Consider the following 21,202-nt stretch of genomic DNA (forward strand, 5'->3'; position numbering starts at 1 on the left):
TCCAGTTCTAATTCTAGTTCTCTTCTGTTTCTACCACATGTGCAGTTACTTGCTCCACTGAAGTCTTGAACCCCTCAAAATCATTTGTGAGGGTTGTAATCAGCTTCTTCCAAACACCTGTTAATGTTTATATTTTGACTTCCTCTCACGAATCGTGAATGTTCTTAATGGCATCTAGAATGACGAATCCTTTCTAGAAGGTCTTCACTTTACTTTGCCCAGATCTATCAGAGGAATCATTATCTATGGCAGCTATACTAAATGTTTTTCTTAAATAATAAGACTCGAAAGTTGAAATCACTCCTCGATTCATGGGCAGCAGAATGGATGTTGTATTAGCAGGTGTGAACCCCGAAAGTCTGAGACAGGTCTCAGTCGATTTAGAAAGTTTGTTTTGCCAAAGTTGAGAGTGCACACCCATGACACAGCCTCAGGAAGTCCTGACAACATGTGCCCAAGGTGGTCAGAACCCAGTTTGGTTTTATGCATTCTAGGGAGACATGACACATCAGTCAACATATGCAAGATGAACATTGGTTCAGCCTGGAAAGGCGGGACAACTCGAAGCAAAGGCAGGAAGACTCGAAGTGGGGAGGGGGCTTCCAGGTCTTAGATAGGTAAGAGACAAATGGTTGTATTCTTTTTTTTTTTTTAATTTATTTTTTATTATTATTATACTTTAAGTTCTAGGGTACATGTGCATAACGTGCAGGTTTGTTACATATGTATACTTGTGCCATGTTGCTGTGCTGCACCCATCAACTCGTCAGCACCCATCAACTCGTCATTTACATCAGGTATAACTACCAAAGCATTCCCTCCCCCCTCCCCCCTCCCCATGATAGGCCCCGGTATGTGATGTTCCCCTTCCCGAGTCCAAGTGATCTCATTGTTCAGTTCCCACCTATGAGTGAGAACATGCGGTGTTTGGTTTTGTGTTCTTGTGATAGTTTGCTAAGAATGATGGTTTCCAGCTGCATCCATGTCCCTACAAAGGACACAAACTTATCCTTTTTTATGGCTGCATAGTATTCCATGGTGTATATGTGCCACATTTTCTTAATCCAGTCTGTCACTGATGGACATTTGGGTTGATTCCAAGTCTGCTATTGTGAATAGTGCTGCAATAAACATACGTGTGCATGTGTCTTTATAGCAGCATGATTTATAATCCTTTGGGTATATACCCAGTAATGGGATGGCTGGGTCATATGGTACATCTAGTTCTAGATCCTTGAGGAATCACCATACTGTTTTCCACAGTGGTTGAACTAGTTTACAATCCCACCAACAGTATAAAAGTGTTCCTATTTCTCCACATCCTCTCCAGCACCTGTTGTTTCCTGACTTTTTTAATTTTTTTTTTTTAATTTTTTTTTATTATTATTATACTTTGAGTTCTAGGGTACATGTGCATAATGTGCAGGTTTGTTACATATGTATACTTGTGCCATGTTGGTGTGCTGCAACCATCAACTCGTCATTTACATCAGGTACAACTCCCAATGCAATCCCTCCCCCCTTCCCCCTCCCCACGGTAGGCCCCAGTGTGTGATGTTCCCCTTCCCGAGTCCAAGTGATCTCATTGTTCAGTTCCCACCTATGAGTGAGAACATGCGGTGTTTGGTTTTGTGTTCTTGTGATAGTTTGCTAAGAATGATGGTTTCCAGCTGCATTCATGTCCCTACAAAGGACACAAACTCATCTTTTTTATGGCTGCATAGTATTACATGGTGTATATGTGCCACATTTTCTTAATCCAGTCTGTCACTGATGGACATTTGGGTTGATTCCAAGTCTTTGCTATTGTGAATAGTGCCGCAATAAACATATGTGTGCATGTGTCTTTATAGCAGCATGATTTATAATCCTTTGGGTATATACCCAGTAATGGGATGGCTGGGTCATATGGTACATCTAGTTCTAGATCCTTGAGGAATCGCCATACTGTTTTCCATAATGGTTGAACTAGTTTACAATCCCACCAACAGTGTAAAAGTATCCCTATTTCTCCACATCCTCTCCAGCACCTGTTGTTTCCTGACTTTTTAATGATCGCCATTCTAACTGGTGTGAGATGGTATCTCATTGTGGTTTTGATTTGCATTTCTCTGATGGCCAGTGATGATGAGCATTTTTTCATGTGTCTGTTGGCTGTATGAATGTCTTCTTTTGAGAAATGTCTGTTCATATCCTTTGCCCACTTTTTGATGGGGTTGTTTGTTTTTTTCTTGTAAATTTATTTGAGTTCTTTGTAGGTTCTGGATATTAGCCCTTTGTCAGATGAGTAGATTGCAAAAATTTTCTCCCATTCTGTAGGTTGCCTGTTCACTCTGATGGTAGTTTCTTTTGCTGTGCAGAAGCTCTTTAGTTTAATTAGATCCCATTTGTCAATTTTGGCTTTTGCTGCCGTTGCTTTTGGTATTTTAGACATAAAGTCTTTGCCCATGCCTATGTCCTGAATGGTACTACCTAGGTTTTCCTCTAGGATTTTTATGGTATTAGGTCTAATATTTAAGTCTCTAATCCATCTTGAATTAATTTTCGTATAAGGAGTAAGGAAAGGATCCAGTTTCAGCTTTCTACTTATGGCTAGCCAATTTTCCCAGCACCATTTATTAAATAGGGAATCCTTTCCCCATTTCTTGTTTCTCTCAGGTTTGTCAAAGATCAGATGGCTGTAGATGTGTGGTATTATTTCTGAGGACTCGGTTCTGTTCCATTGGTCTATATCTCTGTTTTGGTACCAGTACCATGCTGTTTTGGTTACTGCAGCCTTGTAGTATAGTTTAAAGTCAGGTAGCGTGATGCCTCCAGCTTTGTTCTTTTGACTTAGGATTGTCTTGGAGATGCGGGCTCTTTTTTGGTTCCATATGAACTTTAAAGCAGTTTTTTCCAATTCTGTGAAGAAACTCATTGGTAGCTTGATGGGGATGGCATTGAATCTATAAATAACTTTGGGCAGTATGGCCATTTTCACAATATTGATTCTTCCTATCCATGAGCATGGTATGTTCTTCCATTTGTTTGTGTCCTCTTTGATTTCACTGAGCAGTGGTTTGTAGTTCTCCTTGAAGAGGTCCTTTACATCCCTTGTAAGTTGGATTCCTAGGTATTTTATTCTCTTTGAAGCAATTGTGAATGGAAGTTCATTCATGATTTGGCTCTCTGTTTGTCTGTTACTGGTGTATAAGAATGCTTGTGATTTTTGCACATTAATTTTGTATCCTGAGACTTTGCTGAAGTTGCTTATCAGCTTAAGGAGATTTTGGGCTGAGACAAGGGGGTTTTCTAAATATACAATCATGTCATCTGCAAAGAGGGACAATTTGACTTCTTTCCCTAACTGAATACCCTTGATTTCTTTCTCTTGCCTGATTGCCCTAGCCAGAACTTGCAACACTATGTTGAATAGGAGTGGTGAGAGAGGGCATCCCTGTCTTGTGCCAGTTTTCAAAGGGAATTTTTCCAGTTTTTGCCCATTCAGTATGATATTGGCTGTGGGTTTGTCATAAATAGCTCTTATGATTTTGAGGTATGTTCCATCAATACCGAATTTATTGAGCGTTTTTAGCATGAAGGGCTGCTGAATTTTGTCAAAGGCCTTTTCTGCATCTATTGAGATAATCATGTGGTTCTTGTTTTTGGTTCTGTTTATATGCTGGATTATGTTTATTGATTTGCGGATGTTGAAGCAGCCTTGCATCCCAGGGATGAAGCCCACTTGATCATGGTGGATAAGCTTTTTGATGTGCTGCTGAATCCGGTTTGCCAGTATTTTATTGAGGATTTTTGCATCGATGTTCATCGGGATATTGGTCTAAAATTCTCTTTTTTTGTTGTGTCTCTGCCAGGCTTTGGTATCAGGATGATGTTGGCCTCATAGAATGAGTTAGGGAGGATTCCCTCTTTTTCTATTGATTGAAATAGTTTCAGAAGGAATGGTACCAGCTCCTCCTTGTACCTCTGGTAGAATTCAGCTGTGAATCCATCTGGTCCTGGACTTTTTTTGGTTGGTAGGCTATTAATTATTGCCTCAATTTCAGAGCCTGCTATTGGTCTATTCAGGGATTCAACTTCTTTCTGGTTTAGTCTTGGAAGAGTGTAAGTGTCCAGGAAATTATCCATTTCTTCTAGATTTTCCAGTTTATTTGCGTAGAGGTGTTTATAGTATTCTCTGATGGTAGTTTGTATTTCTGTGGGGTCGGTGGTGATATCCCCTTTATCATTTTTTATTGCACCAATTTGATTCTTCTCTCTTTTCTTCTTTGTCTTGCTAGCGGTCTGTCAATGTTGTTGATCTTTTCAAAAAACCAACTCCTGGATTCATTAATTTTTTGGAGGGTTTTTTGTGTCTCTATCTCCTTCAGTTCTGCTCTGATCTTAGTTATTGCTTGCCTTCTGCTAGCTTTCGAATGTGTTTGCTCTTGCTTCTCTAGTTCTTTTAATTGTGATGTTAGAGTGTCAATTTTAGATTTTTCCTGCTTTCTCTTGTGGGCATTTAGTGCTATAAATTTCCCTCTACACACTGTTTTAAATGTGTCCCAGAGATTCTGGTATGTTGTATCTTTGTTCTCATTGGTTTCAAAGAACTTCTTTATTTCTGCCTTCATTTTGTTATGTACCCAGTAGTCATTCAGGAGCAGGTTGTTCAGTTTCCATGTAGTTGAGCGGTTTTGATTGAGTTTCTTAGTCCTGAGTTCTAGTTTGATTGCACTGTGGTCTGAGAGACAGTTTGTTATAATTTCTGTTCTTGTACATTTGCTGAGGAGTGCTTTACTTCCAATTATGTGGTCAATTTTGGAGTAAGTGCGATGTGGTGCTGAGAAGAATGTATATTCTGTTGATTTGGGGTGGAGAGTTCTATAGATGTCTATTATGTCTGCTTGGTGCAGAGCTGAGTTCAATTCCTGGATATCCTTGTTAACTTTCTGTCTCGTTGATCTGTCTAATGTTGACAGTGGAGTGTTAAAGTCTCCCATTATTATTGTATGGGAGTCTAAGTCTCTTTGTAAGTCTCTAAGGACTTGCTTTATGAATCTGGGTGCTTTTGTATTGGGTGCATATATATTTAGGATAGTTAGCTCTTGCTGTTGAATTGATCCCTTTACCATTATGTAATGGCCTTCTTTGTCTCTTTTGATCTTTGATGGTTTAAAGTCTGTTTTATCAGAGACTAGTATTGTAACCCCTGCTTTTTTTGTTCTCCATTTGCTTGGTAGATCTTCCTCCATCCCTTTATTTTGAGCCTATGTATGTCTCTGCATGTGAGATGGGTCTCCTGAATACAGCAGACTGATGGGTCTTGACTCTTTATCCAGTTTGCCAGTCTGTGTCTTTTAATTGGAGCATTTAGTCCATTTACATTTAAGGTTAATATTGTTATGTGTGAACTTGATCCTGCCATTATGATATTAACTGGTGATTTTGCTCGTTAGTTGATGCAGTTTCTTCCTAGCCTCGATGGTCTTTACATTTTGGCATGTTTTTGCAATGGCTGGTACTGGTGTTCCTTTCCATGTTTAGTGCTTCCTTCAGGGTCTCTTGTAAGGCAGGCCTAGTGGTGACAAAATCTCTAAGCATTTGCTTATCTGTAAAGGATTTTATTTCTCCTTCACTTATGAAACTTAGTTTGGCTGGATATGAAATTCTGGGTTTAAAATTATTTTCTTTAAGAGTGTTGAATATTGGCCCCCACTCTCTTCTGGCTTGTAGAGTTTCTGCCGAGAGATCTGCTGTTAGTCTGATGGGCTTCCCTTTGTGGGTAACCCGACCTTTCTCTCTGGCTGCCCTTAAGATTTTTTCCTTCATTTCAACTTTGGTGAATCTGGCAATTATGTGTCTTGGAGTTGCTCTTCTCAAGGAGTATCTTTGTGGCGTTCTCTGTATTTCCTGGATTTGAATGTTGGCCTGCCCTACTAGGTTGGGGAAGTTCTCCTGGATGATATCCTGAAGAGTGTTTTCCAACTTGGTTCCATTTTCCCTCTCACTTTCAGGCACCCCAATCAGACGTAGATTTGGTCTTTTTACATAATCCCATACTTCTTGCAGGCTTTGTTCATTTCTTTTTCTTCTTTTTTCTTTTGGTTTCTCTTCTCGCTTCATTTCATTCATTTGATCCTCAATCGCTGATACTCTTTCTTCCAGTTGATCGAGTCGGTTACTGAAGCTTGTGCATTTGTCACGTATTTCTCGTGTCATGGTTTTCATCTCTTTCATTTCGTTTATGACCTTCTCTGCATTAATTACTCTAGCCATCAATTCTTCCACTTTTTTTTCAAGATTTTTAGTTTCTTTGCGCTGGGTACGTAATTCCGCCTTTAGCTCTGAGAAGTTTGATGGACTGAAGCCTTCCTCTCTCATCTCGTCAAAGTCATTCTCCGTCCAGCTTTGATCCGTTGCTGGCGATGAGCTGCGCTTCTTTGCCGGGGGAGATGTGCTCTTATTTTTTGAATTTCCAGCTTTTCTGCCCTGCTTTTTCCCCATCTTTGTGGTTTTATCTGCCTCTGGTCTTTGATGATGGTGACGTACTGATGGGGTTTTGGTGTAGGTGTCCTTCCTGTTTGATAGTTTTCCTTCTAACAGTCAGGACCCTCAGCTGTAGGTCTGTTGGAGATTGCTTGAGGTCCACTCCAGAACCTGTTTGCCTGGGTATCAGCAGCAGAGGCTGCAGAAGATAGAATATTTCTGAACAGCGAGTGTACCTGTCTGATTCTTGCTTTGGAAGCTTCCTCTCAGGGGTGTACTCCAGCCTGTGAGGTGTGGGGTGTCAGACTGCCCCTAGTGGGGGATGTCTCCCAGTTAGGCTACTCAGGGGTCAGGGACCCACTTGAGCAGGCAGTCTGTCCCTTCTCAGATCTCAACCTCCGTGTTGGGAGATCCACTGCTCTCTTCAAAGCTGTCAGACAGAGTCGTTTGCATCTGCAGAGGTTTCTGCTGCGTTTGTTATTGTTTACTGTGCCCTGTCCCCAGAGGTGGAGTCTACAGAGACAGGCAGGTTTCCTTGAGCTGCTGTGAGCTCCACCCAGTTCGAGCTTCCCAGCGGCTTTGTTTACCTACTTAAGCCTCAGCAATGGCGGGCGCCCCTCCCCCAGCCTTGCTGCTGCCTTGCCGGGAGATCGCAGACTGCTGTGCTAGCAATGAGGGAGGCTCCGTGGGCGTGGGACCCTCCCGGCCAGGTGTGGGATATAATCTGGTGTGCCCATTAGCTTAAAGCGCAGTATTGGGGTGGGAGTTACCCAATTTTCCAGGTGTTGTGTGTCTCAGTTCCCCGGCTAGGAAAAGGGATTCCCTTTCCCCTTGCGCTTCCCAGGTGAGGCGATGCCTCGCCCTGCTTCAGCTCTCGCTGGTCGGGCTGCAGCAGCTGACCAGCACCGATTGTCCGGCACTCCCTAGTGAGATGAACCCAGTACCTCAGTTGAAAATGCAGAAATCACCGGTCTTCTGTGTCGCTCGCGCTGGGAGTTGGAGACTGGAACTGTTCCTATTCAGCCATCTTGCTCCACCTCCCGTTTCCTGACTTTTTAATGATCGCCATTCTAACTGGTGTGAGGTGGTATCTCATTGTGGTTGTATTCTTTTGAGTTTCTGATGAGCCTCTCCAAAGGAGGCAATCAGGTACGCATTTATCTCAATGAGCAGAAAGGTGACTTTGAATAGAATGGGAGGCAGGTTGGCCATAAACAGTTCCCAGCTTGACTTTTCCCTTTAGCTTAGTGATTTGGGGGCCCCAAGATTTATTTTCCTTTCACACAGGCATGAAACCAACATTTGTCTCCTCATACGTCTCCATCAGAGCTCTTGAGTGACTAGGTTCATTGTCAATGAGCAGTAATACTTTGAAAGGAATCTTTTCTTTTTGAGCAGCAGATCTCCACAGATCTTCTGTACACCATCCTGTAAACAGATGTGCTATCTTCCAGGTTTGTTGTTCCATTTCAAGAGCACAGGCAGAGTAGATTTAGCATAATTCTTAAGGGCCCTAGATTTTCAGAATGTAAATTACCATTGGCTTCAACTTAGTCATCAGCTGCATTGGTCCCTAATAAAAGTCAGCTTATCCTTTGAAGCTTTGAAGCCAGGTATTGGCTTCTCTCTATGAAAGTCCTAGATGGCATCTTCTTCCAAAAGAACGGTGTTTTGTTTACAGTGAAAACAATCTGTTGTTTAGTATAGCCACCTCTATCAATCTTAGCTAGGTCTCCTGGATAACTTACTGTGGCTTCTCTGTCAGCACTTGCTGTTTCACCTTGTACTTTCATGTTATAGAGGTGGCTTCTTTCCTTAAACCTCATGAACCAACTTCTGCTAGCTTTAAACTTTTCTTCTGCACCTTCCTCGCCTCTCTCAGCCTTCATAGAGTTGAAGAGTTAGGGCCTTGCTCTGGATTAGGCTTTGGCCTAAGGAAATGTTATGGCTGGTTTAATCTTCTATCCAGACCCCTGAAACATTCTCCATGTCAGCAGTAAGGCTGTTTTGCCTTCTTATGTGTGTGTTCACTAGAGTAGCACTCCTAATTTCCTTCAAGAACTGTTCCTTTACATTCACAACTTGGTTAACTGTTTATCACAGGACACCAAACTTTAGACCCATCTCAGCTTTGAACATGCCTTACTCACTAAGCTTAATTATTTTTATCTTTTGATTTAAAGCAAGGGATGTATGACTTTTCCTTTCACTTGAATTCATAGATGCCATTGTAAGGTTATTAATTGGCCAAATTTCAATATTGTGTCTCGGCAAATAGGGAGGCCTGAGACGGAGAGAGATAAGAGAATAGCTGGTCAGTGGAACAGTTAGAACACACAACATTTATCAGTTAGCTCCATCATCTTATATAGGCATAGTTTATGGCACCCTAAAACAATCACAATAGTAACATCAAAGGTCACAGATCGTCATAACAGATAGAATGAAAATAATGAAGTTTGAAATGTTATAAGAAGTACCAAAACGCAGACATGAAGTGACCACATGCTGTCAGAAAAATGGTGCTGCCGCATGTTCTCACTCATAAGTGGGAGTCGAACAGTGAGAACACATGGACACACGGAGGGCAACATCACACACCGGGGCCTGTTGGGGAGTTGGGGCTAGGGGAGGGAGAGCATTAGGAGAAATACCTAATGTAGATGACAGGTTGATGCATGCAGCAAAGTACCATGGCACATATATACCTATATAAGAAACCTGCACGTTCTGCACATGTATCCCAGAACTTAAAGTATAATAATAATAATAAAAAGAAACAAAAAGTACAGGCCAAGCAGAAAAAAAACACCAGAAAAATGGTGCTGATAGTCTCATCATGGGGTTTCCACAGACCTTTGATTTGAAAAAAAAAAAAAAAACCAGTATCCATGAAGTGCGATAACATGAAGTACAATAAAAGGAGATATGCCTGCAATTCTTTCTGTTGTTCTTTATTGTTTTCTGCAGTTCTGTTTCCATGTACGATTTTTTTGCTTCAAACTGAAGTTCTTTTATTGTTTGTTACAATGTTGATCCTGATGGGAGATTCTCTAAGCTTTTGTCTGAAAATCTGGTTTCATCATTTTGTTGAAGAATACTTTATAGTTTTTTAGTTTTTCACAATGTCAATTTAAAAAAAAAAAATTTAGTGCTTTAAAAATGCCATTCCATTTTTCTTTGGCTTTCACATGTTCTTGGAGAGATTGTCATCTCTCTTAGTCTTCCTTGAAAAATAGTGATTCTTACCCCACCTTTGGCTGTTTTTATTGTTGTTGTTTGTTTTGTTTTTTTTAAGACAGAGTCTCTCTCTGTCACCCAGGCTGGAGTGCAGGGGCATGATCATGGCTTACTGCTGCCTCCACCTCCCGGGCTCAAGTGATCCTCCTGCCTTGCCTCAGCCTCCCAAGTAGGACCACAGGCATGCGCCATCACACTTAGCTAATTTTTAAAATTTTTCTTAGAGATAGGGGTCTCCCTATGTTGCTCTGGCTGGTCTCAAACTCCCAGGCTCACGTGATCCTCCCACCTTGGCTTCCCAAAGTGCTGGAAAGATAGGCATGAGCCACCACACCTGGCCCCCTTTGGCTGGTTTTAAGAGTGTCTTTTTATATTTGGTTTTCAACTTTTTATATATGGTTATTAGCTTTCGGTGGCTGCTATCACAAATTATCACAAATCTGGTGGCTTAAAACAACAAAAATTTATTTTCTCCCACCGCTGGATTTCAGAAGTTCAAAATTAGCTTAACTGGGCTGAAATTAAGGTGTTAGCAGGGCTACACTCCTTCCAGAGGCTCTAGGAGAGAATCTGTTCCGTGCCTCTTCCAACTTCAGGTGGCTGCCAGTATTTCTTGACTTGTGGCTGTATCATTGTAGTCTCTGCCTCCATATTCACATTACCTTCTCCTTTGCATGTGTGTCAAGTCTCCATCTACTTTCCTTCTCTAGAGACATTTGTGATGTCATTTAGGGCTCGTATGTATAATCCAGGATACGCTCTTCATCTCAAGATTCTTGACATAATCACATCTGTAAAGACCCCTTTTCCAGATAATATCACATATGTCACATTCACAGGGATTAGGACACAGGCATATCTTAGGGCAACATCTAACAATTGTTCTTTATAGGTGAACTTGTTTTAACAGGTGGTTTGTCAGTGTTCAGGTGTTGACCTGAGGATGGTGGAGGAATCTCCATTACAACCTGTTGAATCACACAACTATGTTCGGATTTATTAGTTTCATTCCTCACTGCTTTTTCTCATCTACATCATCTTCCTGTTTCTTGAATTATGTATTGTGAATTAGTCTTTGTAGTATATCCTCACACATCATCTTCATATGAGTTTGTGGGTGATAATCCCTTCAAGAACAAAAGTGTTATTTTGGTCTCATATTTGAACAATGTTGACTAGTGTAGAAGTCTAGGGTTAAGATCATTTTCTCTCAAAATTCTCTGAATATTGCCGCGTTTCAGTGCATGAAAAGTTTAGGCATCTAAGAAGCTCAACAACTATATAGCTTAAACGTTTTTTATTTGGGCCAAGTTTGAGGACTGCAACCCAGAAGCGTAGATTCAAGTTGCTCTGAATATGTGTTCTAATTAGCAGCCGTTACAAGTAGGTTTTTAAAGGAAAAAAGGAGAGGCAGTATCTAATTTGTTTACCAAGAATTTACATTAAAAATAACAAGTTATTGATTGGCTATACATTGTCCTTTGTATCACAGATTCCAGGAACATGAAGATAATGGTCGAGGGAGCTAGTCAGCAACAAAATGCCTTTAAACAGTTGCCCCTCTGGGTATTGTGTGGGGGGTGTGACTGAAGTCCCCATACTCATGTCTTCTGGGCCTGATAAATTTTATATACCTCACATAGCTCAGGCTGCTCTGAGCTGTTTTTCTTTTCTCATTTCCCCCTTTTGATCAAAATTTTTCTCTTCTGAAAGCATTGATGATTAGCATTTTAGATGTAAGTTTATCCCATGTCACTGGGGAGACTTATTCCCAGATATTCTTGTCCCATGTTGGATGGAAAGAGGTAAAAAAGGTACTATGGCTTAAAGAACTTAATGAGGTCTCCAGGCTAAATTGATTGGCAACACAGAGGGGCAGAGCAACAGGATCTCAGTCAAGCCATCCATTCATGATGGAGCCATGGCATGAACAACTATACAGTTTACTCAAGTCCACCCCCACTTATGACACCAACTGCAAGTTTGGGGATTCCCCAAACCACCCTCAGATTTGATACTTCATTAGAAGGATTTATAATACTCCATAAACACTGTTATACTCACAGTTATGGTTTATTACAGGCAAATTATGCATAGTAAGACCAGCCAAGGGAAAAAGTGTATAGGGTGGAGTTTGGGAAGATACCAAATGTAGAGCTTCTGTTGTCCTCTTCCCATGGAGTCAGGACACATTACTCTCTTGGCATCAATGTGTGACAAAATGTACAGAGCATTGCCCAACAGGGAAGCTTACCCAAGCCTTAGTGTTCAGAGTTTTTATTGGGGTTTTATTATGTAGGCATTATTGACTGACTGTCCTCTGGCTTGATCTCAATCTCCAGCTCCACTGGCTGTGATCCACAGCCTCCTAAATCACACAATTATTTTTTTCTGGAGTGTCTTTTCCCCACCCTAAATCACACTGTTACTATCTAGATTACAATCTATTAGAAAAATAAATCAAGGCTGTGCATGGTGGCTCATACCTATAATCCTAATATGTCGGGAGACCAAAGCCAAAAGATCTCTAAAATCCAGAAGTTCAAGACCAGCCTGGGCAACAAAGTGAGACCTTATCTCTACAAAACAAAACAAAAAAAAAACCAAAAAAAAAAACAAAAAGAAAAAATTAGGTATGATGGGGTGCACCTGTAGTCCTAGCTACTTGGGAGGCTGAAGATGGAGAATTGCTTGAACCCAGGAATTCAGAGCTGCAGAGAGCTATGATCACACCACTGCACTCCAGGCTGGGTTACAGAGGGGTAACCTCCATCTCAAAAAAAAAAAAAATTTTTTTTTAAAGCCCATTTATGATAGCATCAAAAAGAGTAAAATATGAATATATTTTAACCAAGGATGTAAAAAATGTGCACACTGATGAAAGAAATTGAAGAAGACACAAATCAATGGAAAGATATTCTATGTTTGAATCAATATTATTAAAATGTTCATACTGCCCAAAGCAATACACAGATTCAACACAATCCCTATTGAAATTCCAATGGCATTTTTCACAGAATAGAAAAAACAATTCTAAAATGTGGATGAAACTAGAAGACATTATATTAAGTGAAATATACCAGATACAAATGGACAAATACTGTATGATTTCACTTATATATGGGATCTAAGAAAATTGTTGATTTCAGAAAAGCAGAGAGAGAACAGTGGTTGCCAGGGGGTGGGAGACATGGAGAGATGTTGGTCAAAGTGTATAAACTTACAGTTATAAGATGAATAAGTTCTGGATATTGGACATACAGCATGGCAACTATAGTTAATAATAATGTATTGAATATTTGAAATATGCTATAAGAATAGATCTTAAGCATTCTCACCACACACCCAAACAAGTAACTATGTGAGGTGATGGATATTTTACTTAGCTTGATTGTGGTAATCATTTCATGATGTATACATATATCAGAATATCACATTGTATACCTTGAATATATACCATTTTTATTTGCCAATTATACTTCAAGGCAGAAAAAAATAAAATGAGTAGAAACAAAAGGTTGGAGTTCTGAAATGTTACTAAAAGTAACATTTGCCTTTTTTCAATATTCTTGCCACATGGTAGGTAGGTCCTTTTAGTCTGAAGATTCAAGTATTTCTTATTTGGGGGATATTTTCTTCAGTTAGTCCTTTGATTATTGATCTTTCTCTTTTGGTTGTATTCTCTCCTGTGACTGCTAATAGGTGCCTAAATCAGTACCAGGCACATAATAAGCACATGTTAAGTATCTGTTGATTTTATAAATCGATCCTGGATTTTCTTGATCAGTTTTCCATGTATCTTACATCTTCTTTCATAATTTACAACCTAGACATTTTGCTCTGTTTTCAGAGCAATTTTTTTTGAATTGTTACTGCAGAAGCTGCTTTTGCTCATTTATGTTCTGCTTTTAAAAAATTATGCCAGTCATTTTATTAAAATACAGTTTTTGGAATATTGTCTTATGTTATCTAATTTTTTATGTCCTCTGATGACTTTGTGTGAAACTAGTGCAATTGAGATACTTATTAGACATTTTTTATTACTATTATTCTATCTTGTTTCCCATATTAACTTAGTTCCATTAAGGACTGTTTGCCCCCATTGCTTTTTTTGTCTCCACACTTTAAGCACTATTTCTTCTCAAAAGTTCTAGTCCATATGTATATTCTATTCAACATATATATTTAGCTCTAGATGTAACCAGTTTTGGTCTGTGCCTCCAGGTGGCATCCTGTGCACTCTTCATCAAGTGAAACCCAAAGGCTGGTGCCCCTGTCAGTTGTTCTACCGCAGAGACTTTGTGGAGTATGTGGTTGGAGATTAATCTATGGTTAAGGGAGTGGTTTTTTTTAAAACCAGTATGTTGAAGTATGATATACATAAGTGCGTCAACTGTGAGCATACAACTTGTATTTTCACAAAGTGAACATACCATGTAGAACCAACACCCAGATTAAGAACTATAGCATGAACAGGACCCCAGAAGCTCCCTTTTGCCTTCTGTTAGTCGCTGCTCCCCTCCAAAGGTGGCCGCTGTCCTGATTTCTCCACATAGATTAATAAAATACAGCAGGGGCCTAGAGTGGTGGCACACAACTATAGTCCCAGCTACTCGGGAGGCTGAGGTGGGAGGATCGTTGGAGCCCAGGAGGTCGAAGCTGCAGTGAGTCGTAATTGTGCCACGGCACTCCAGCTGGGGCGACAGAGCAAGACCCTGTCTCAAAATAAATAATAAAATATAGCAGGTACTCTGTTTATGTCAAGTTTCTATTGCTCAAAATGATGTTTATGAGATTCATCTGTGGTAAATTGGGTAAATGTAGTAGTAGATTGTGAATTGTCATTGCTGTATTGTATACCATGTTATGACTCTCCTACAATTTATTTATGCATTGTACAGTTGATGGGCATTTGGGTGGTTTCCAGTTAAAGGTATGAAAAGTAGTGCTATCCAGAACATTTTTGTATATGTCTTTTGGTGAATTTGTGCATAAATCTGTTGGGTACATACCCAGAGTGGAATTGCTGGATTATTAGGAGATTTCGTTGGTTGGTTGGTTGGTTGCCTTTTTGTTTTAAACTCCTTGTATCCTGGTGGGAATCGTTCAGTAGATACTGAGAAATTGATGAGGCAAAAGAAAATGGATAGCAGAAGGAATGAAGTTCTATGGGTTTTGGCCCTCACTAAAGTAAATACATATCTTCCTATGGAAATCAAACAGGTTTTTATGGCTCAAAGCCCCAGAATTTTACTGGGCAGAATAGGCAAATGTGCTTGCAGTCAGCTGGCTTTAAAGGAGCCTTTCTTATTGGAAGTACAGAGAGGAAAATGCTTTTCCACTAGGGGAAGAACCACTTCTGGTGCTCAACATCATGTGCATTGCTGCAGTGGAGAAGAAAAAAGAGGGAAGCCTTTTAATTGGGCTCATACTGCTTATGATACGCCTGGCAGAGTCTTGCTTTTGGCAGCTATTGAGTATGAATGGCCAGTCTCTACTTGTAAAGAGAGATCATTGGACTTAAACAGAATTAATGGAAGTAAAATGTTCGCATGTTGTTATTGCAAATCATTCATGTAGTCAGTGCCAGGGGTTAAACAATTCTTGTCTCTTTTCTAGTCTGTCACCTTCAAAACTACCAGCAGAAATCTTGCTCGAGCCATGTGTATGAAGAACCTCAAGCTCACGATCATTATCATCATCGTATCAATTGTAAGTTTTTGTCCTTTTAGTGTACGGCTTTATTTTTCAGTCTCTAAGAAATTAGGTACTAGAATTATTTCTCAGTGATTAACACTCTGAAATGAGCTACGTATGTCTTTTAATAGTGAAACACATGACCAGGCAGTGGCTTTCCTATGAAGTCACATAGGAAATATCTCTACTTAAACCCCTCCTTCCTATTGAGAATTATTATATATAAAGAGACATATAAAACTGACATCACAGAAATGTAGTTATTTTAAATAAAGATATTTCTGTTTATATGTAATGGGTTTATTGTTTTTATTTGTATATTAATTATGTATTTTTAAAGTTTTAATTTCTAATATGGCAAATGCTGATAATTATAATCCCCCTTAAACAAGAACTCTTTGAAGTCCTCAGTAATTTTTGAGTGTGTAAAGAGGTCCTAAACCACAACTTTAAAAACTATTGCTAACGGGTGGGGGGTGCTTCACCCTGTTCATGGTCAGATAAAGTTGCCTTTCCTCCCCATCCTCCAGTCATGTCCAGAAGCCCAAAGTTACCTCCAAGCAGATACCTCTGACCCTGCATCTCCTCGACCACAGTTTAAGGGTCCTCTGCCTTAGACAGTTGGATTTATCTAAAAGAGAAGAGCAGTCATAGAGCTGTAGATTTTATACTGGAAGTAATTGTCATGGCCTTGAATGGTTCCTTGCTCAGGCTTCTCTTTCTTTTTTCTTTTTTTTTTTTTTTTGAGGCGGAGTCTAGCTCTGTCACCCAGGCTGGAGTGCAGTGGCGCGATCTCGGCTCACTGCAAGCTCCGCCTCCCGGGTTCCCGCCATTCTCCTGCCTCAGCCTCCCGAGTAGCTGGGACTACAGGCGCCGCCACCACGCCCGGCTAATTTTTTTGTATTTTTAGTGGAGACGGGGTTTCATTGTGTTAGCCAGGATGGTCTCGATCTCCTGACCTCGTGATCCGCCCGCCTCGGCCTCCCAAAGTGCTGGGATTACAGGCTTGAGCCACCGCGCCCGGCCTCAGGCTTCTCTTTCTAACATCACATTTTAGGCTCCTGAGCTTAGCTTCTTACTGTTTGGTCTGGGAGTTTAGGTTGATTTGTGCAGCTGAATTTTTGTTAAATTCAGAATATATTTACTGATTACTTACTACATGCAGAGCACAGCTCTAAATGCAATATCAATCTTTGCCAAAAGGTGTTGTCACCTAACGAGATGTACTTCAGCTTCAAAAATCCTTATATTACAGCTGTGACAAATAGTCAACTTTACATCAAGTTGGTAAACTTTACATTTGTTTCTTGTGTATGTGTGAATATGATGTCAGAAGTTCAACCTATTCATTAATAAACAGAATTTGCTGTAATCTGCCTCCCAACCCTGACCATATTTACAGTTCCCTACAAGGCAAATGCTTTGCTCACTTTTGGAGCAAAGGGTATGCAATTCATAAATGCATCCTTTTCCAAGCTTGCAAGTAATGAAATCAGTCACTTAAAGATCTCAAGAAGTTGCAATTTAAAGCAAAATAAAGCCAGGCATAGTGGCTTATTCCTGTAATCCCAGAACTTTGGGAAGCTGAGGTGGGAGGATCGCTTGAGGCCAGGAGTTTGAAGCCATCCTGGTCAACATAGTGACACCGTATCTCTACAAAAATAAAAAATAAAAATAAAGCAAAATAAAGTGACTAATGCAGTGAACCTAATGTTTAAAATCTGTTTTTTTGTAATATAATAATGTGAACAAGTAGTGACTATTTTATAATTTAAAATTAAAATCTAAAATTAAAAAGCAAACACATCTGTAATAGCACCAGTATTTTTGCAGTGTTACTTACATCATCTGCTTTTCTTTGTTTTGGTCATCGTAATTATTGTGTCATTATCCACTGAACAGTTCATAGCAGTATTCTTTCCCATAAGTGATACAGATGAAAGCCTTCTACTCAGGCTTTTAAAATATATTCTTATATTAATCACAAATTAAATTCATGTGCAAAACCTAAAACTATAATTAATGAAATCATAGTTCAGGAGAATTATGCTTATTTGTGATTTTTTTATGACTTGTTAATCACACGTCAGTAAGAGTTGCTCATTTAGCCTTGATTCTGCCGAGTTACCAGTGAAGAGCAACAACCCCACTGCTTTCTCTCCCACTGAAGGAAACGCTAGAATTCAAGCGGGTGTGAGTTATACCAAAAAGGACAATTTTAACTACACTTCTGTCTTGGAAAATACTTGATTAGTGTGTTCCTTTACTACATAACTGCTACTCTAATGGAATCAGAAGTATTTCTTAATAAGGCTCTACTTTCCTATATATATTATTTAGAATAACATGATTGATTCAAGAAAATAAAATTGCCCTCCTCCTCCCTCCAGGTATTCATCTATATCATTGTCTCACCTCTCTGTGGTGGATTTACATGGCCAAGCTGTGTGAAGAAATAAGAAAAAGTTATCATTAACCAAGGATATGAGAGAACAAGGAGTTAAAAGCAATCCATGTGACTCAAGCCTTTCACATACTGACAGATGGTATCTGCCAGTCTCTTCAACCCTCTTCTCACTTTTTAAAATCTTGTTCCATGCCTCCAGGTTTACCTTTGTCTTATCAACCAGTTTATTCCCGTGAACTTCAGATTGAACCATTCATTGCAGCAGTAGCCTTAAAATGGCTTTTGTTTATTTCTTTGGTTTGTTTACTAGTGTCATCTATTTAGAGCAACATTTTTGTTTTTAATTGCACAAAGCTGTCGCCACTAGTCTTATGAGCTATCTACTAAAACTGTGGAGAAATTTTGTATGTGCACACAGAAGTATTCAAGAGACAGTATTGCTAACATCTCATTTTAATGTCTTTTGTTAATGAGAAGTTTTAGGTGCTTCAAAACAATATAAATGGATAATAGTTGTGATTTGGGGAATTGTAATGACGTTGGTGCTGCTTCCTTCTAAGAGCTCAAAGTATGAAACATTCTTATTTCAGTTAGAAATGTTCAGATGGGGAGCATTTTGCTAGGCCATTAGAAGCACACAGATTATCCTTGTTCTCCTAGTATTCCCTTTCAGGAATAAAGTTCAGTGTGCTGATCATTCACAATACAGTGGATAGCTTGATATCTTCTGTTTTCCCATTGCAGTTGATTTGAGAAGATGAAGGTTTAAACATTGTTGAAGGTTGCAGTTTTTTAATTGTGTTCCTTCTTCTTCTGTGAATATTTAGGGAAATCATGTCACTAATAGAATATGTAGTAGAGGGAGCGGGGAGGTAAATTCCTCTGACTTGCCAAAGAAAAAGAAGGGAACCACAATGGATGTGTTAGCATTTTAGCTGTGCAAAGGGGAGGTAGTGTGGGAAAAGTGTTTCCATTCTGGGAAAAGGCCAAACCTAATACGGTCAGCAGTCAACTCTAGGGTTTGGGCTTGACTCCTGTTGAATAATAGTTTGAGCATTCTTTGTGGTTTAATAAATTCTTAAATCTGCCTAGTTTTGATGAATTCTTTTGTGAAACTTGAAAGAGAATAGACAGTATGACATACAGAATTAATACAAAACAGTTTAACCATTTAACTGCAGTGTAAGAAAATTGGACTGTAATCATATCGCTACTGGCATCTGTTATCTAGTATGCATTTCTGGTGTGTATCTGAAGGGAAGACATTTTCTACCCTAGATCCAATTGCATTTATTTATCAATAAGTGCCATTAAATTGAAATTATATTACATTTTACACTTTCTCAATGAATGAACAAATGAGTCTGTAGAATCTAGCCACCTGTTTAGCCTAGTCATGTGCCTTGAACATATATGTGTCCCATAATCTAGCTCATGGTACCTGTTCTTCCATCCAAACCTTTCAATTCATGCTATCTGATTCATTTATTTGACATATATCTTAGGCCCACTTGAACTCTTTTCTTGTTTATCTAGCATAGCACAAATGTTTTTCCAGTCTTCTTTATCAACACTAATGCCTCTTAATTGCATCAGCATTTCCTATTGGAAAATACATCTGTCCCAGAAAAACATTTGGCATTCCTGAATAATTTCCAAATGTTTTTAATCCAAAGAAAAAGGTTTCAAGTTTATTTCCCTTTCTTATACACACCTGAATAAAATTGATGTGCATGTTTTAGGGATCAATAACCTAACTGTTCCTTGGTCTATTTATGTATAAGAATGCTTTTTAAAGCACATGTCTCATTTTAAATGACGCACAAACTGAAGACGTTAATAAAATTTAAGAGTAATACAATGATTTGCTTGTTTTAGAAGTTCTTTCTGGAACCTAATTTCTTCTGATGACATTTGCCATTGTGTACAGAACAAAAGTATTTTACTTATGCCGAAAATATATTAAAAAGTGTTACCTGGAGACTTTCAGTAAAGATCTATAGCATAGTTTCAGGTGTGTAGAATTTCTTCAAAAGACACAAATGAACTTAAAAAATATATAGCCCATGGTGAAACCAATGAAAGATTCTGAAATGATCACACAGCCTTCACAACGATTGTCGTGAGCCCATGATTTAGATAGATCTGAAAAAGAATCCCAGGGATTGTCATCCAGTTCAGCACAATTCTGAAAAGTCTTTCTATCTAAAGTTAAATGACTGGTTCTGAAAGAGACTCAAAGGGAAGGCATAATGGTGGGAGGGAATAATTCATTATAGCAAACAGGGTTACCTAAACAGAAATAAAAGAAAAACGGGCACAAATCAAATATACAAATAGGTCACAACAAAATAATCAGTCACTTGGGACCTCTGAACGTAAGGTGGCTAAAGTCAGGTATAGAATATGTTTTTGTTACAGGCTGCAGTAACTTAAAAACAGCCTATTTAAGTTCTCCCTTGGCTTTATCCAGATTTCAACTGAAGTATGCATTCTCTAAAACACACTTAGAGAAAAATAAAAGATGGTTATTTATTTGGTTATGAATAAAGGAAGAAGTGACACCAACTATTTCTCTTCAAACCCGTGGCAAAAAAAAAAAAAAGTGTCACAGTCCAAAAGTTTCCTTAATAGTGAATGTAGGTGCCTTTAGATAATAGTTTCTTGCTTGACTCTGTTGGTATCTATCTTTTCTGGCCTCAAGATAGACAAAGATACTGGGTTGCTTCCCAGGGTATCTTGATGGAAATTAATGTAACAACTATAACAGCAGCACCCTAGACCCTACCAAAGTGTTCTACATTAGAAGCAAGTCTATTTCTTGCAATGCCATCTTCTCAAGTATAATAAACAGGGTGGAAGTAGTGGTTGTGGTTGCCGTGTATATCAGTGTGAATCCAGTGAAGACAGCAGAGCCAAGACAAGTGTTTGGAAAACAGAGTTTAATATAGGATTCAAGGTTACACAAATGTGTGACAAACTGGGAAGTGAAGGTCTGGAAGGCAGGTACCAGAAGATCAGAAGAACAGTCCTAGCACTTTCACTGGAGGCATTGACATAGGCAGACAGGTCAGAACTTGCTGGAAAACCTGAGAATCCCTGTATGTCTGCTTGCTGATATGGTTTTGCTGTGTCCCCACCCAAATCTCACCTTGAATCGTAATCCCGATAATCCCCACATGTCGAGGGAGGGACCTGGTGGGAGGTGATTGGACCATAGAGGCAGTTTTTCCATGTCGTTCTCATGATAGGGAGTTCTCATGAGATCTGATGGTTTTATAAGTGTTTGACAGTTCCTCCTTCACACACTCACTCTCTCCTGCCGCCTTGTGAAGAAGGTGGCTGCTTCCCCTTCCACCATGATCGTAAGTTTCCTGAGGCCTCCCCAGC

General features: G+C 39.4%; 1 protein-coding gene across 6 annotated transcripts in view; it reads left to right on the top strand.

The window, feature by feature from the left end:
• Positions 1-19,676, top strand: part of VAMP7 (vesicle associated membrane protein 7) — a 59,055-nt gene extending 39,379 nt beyond the window's left edge. For 5 of the 6 annotated variants that reach the window (XM_077987741.1, XM_077987743.1, XM_028841771.2 and 2 more), the window contains exons 7-8: positions 15,328-15,420; positions 17,796-19,673. In XM_077987741.1, the coding sequence (XP_077843867.1) occupies positions 15,328-15,420; positions 17,796-17,864 (162 nt within the window). In that variant the 3' untranslated portion in view covers positions 17,865-19,673. 6 annotated transcript variants of the gene reach the window in all.
• The last annotated feature ends 1,526 nt before the right edge of the window (positions 19,677-21,202 follow it).

Source organism: Macaca mulatta, chromosome X (genome assembly GCF_049350105.2).
Source record: "Macaca mulatta isolate MMU2019108-1 chromosome X, T2T-MMU8v2.0, whole genome shotgun sequence".
Classification (NCBI taxonomy): Eukaryota; Metazoa; Chordata; class Mammalia; order Primates; family Cercopithecidae; genus Macaca; species Macaca mulatta.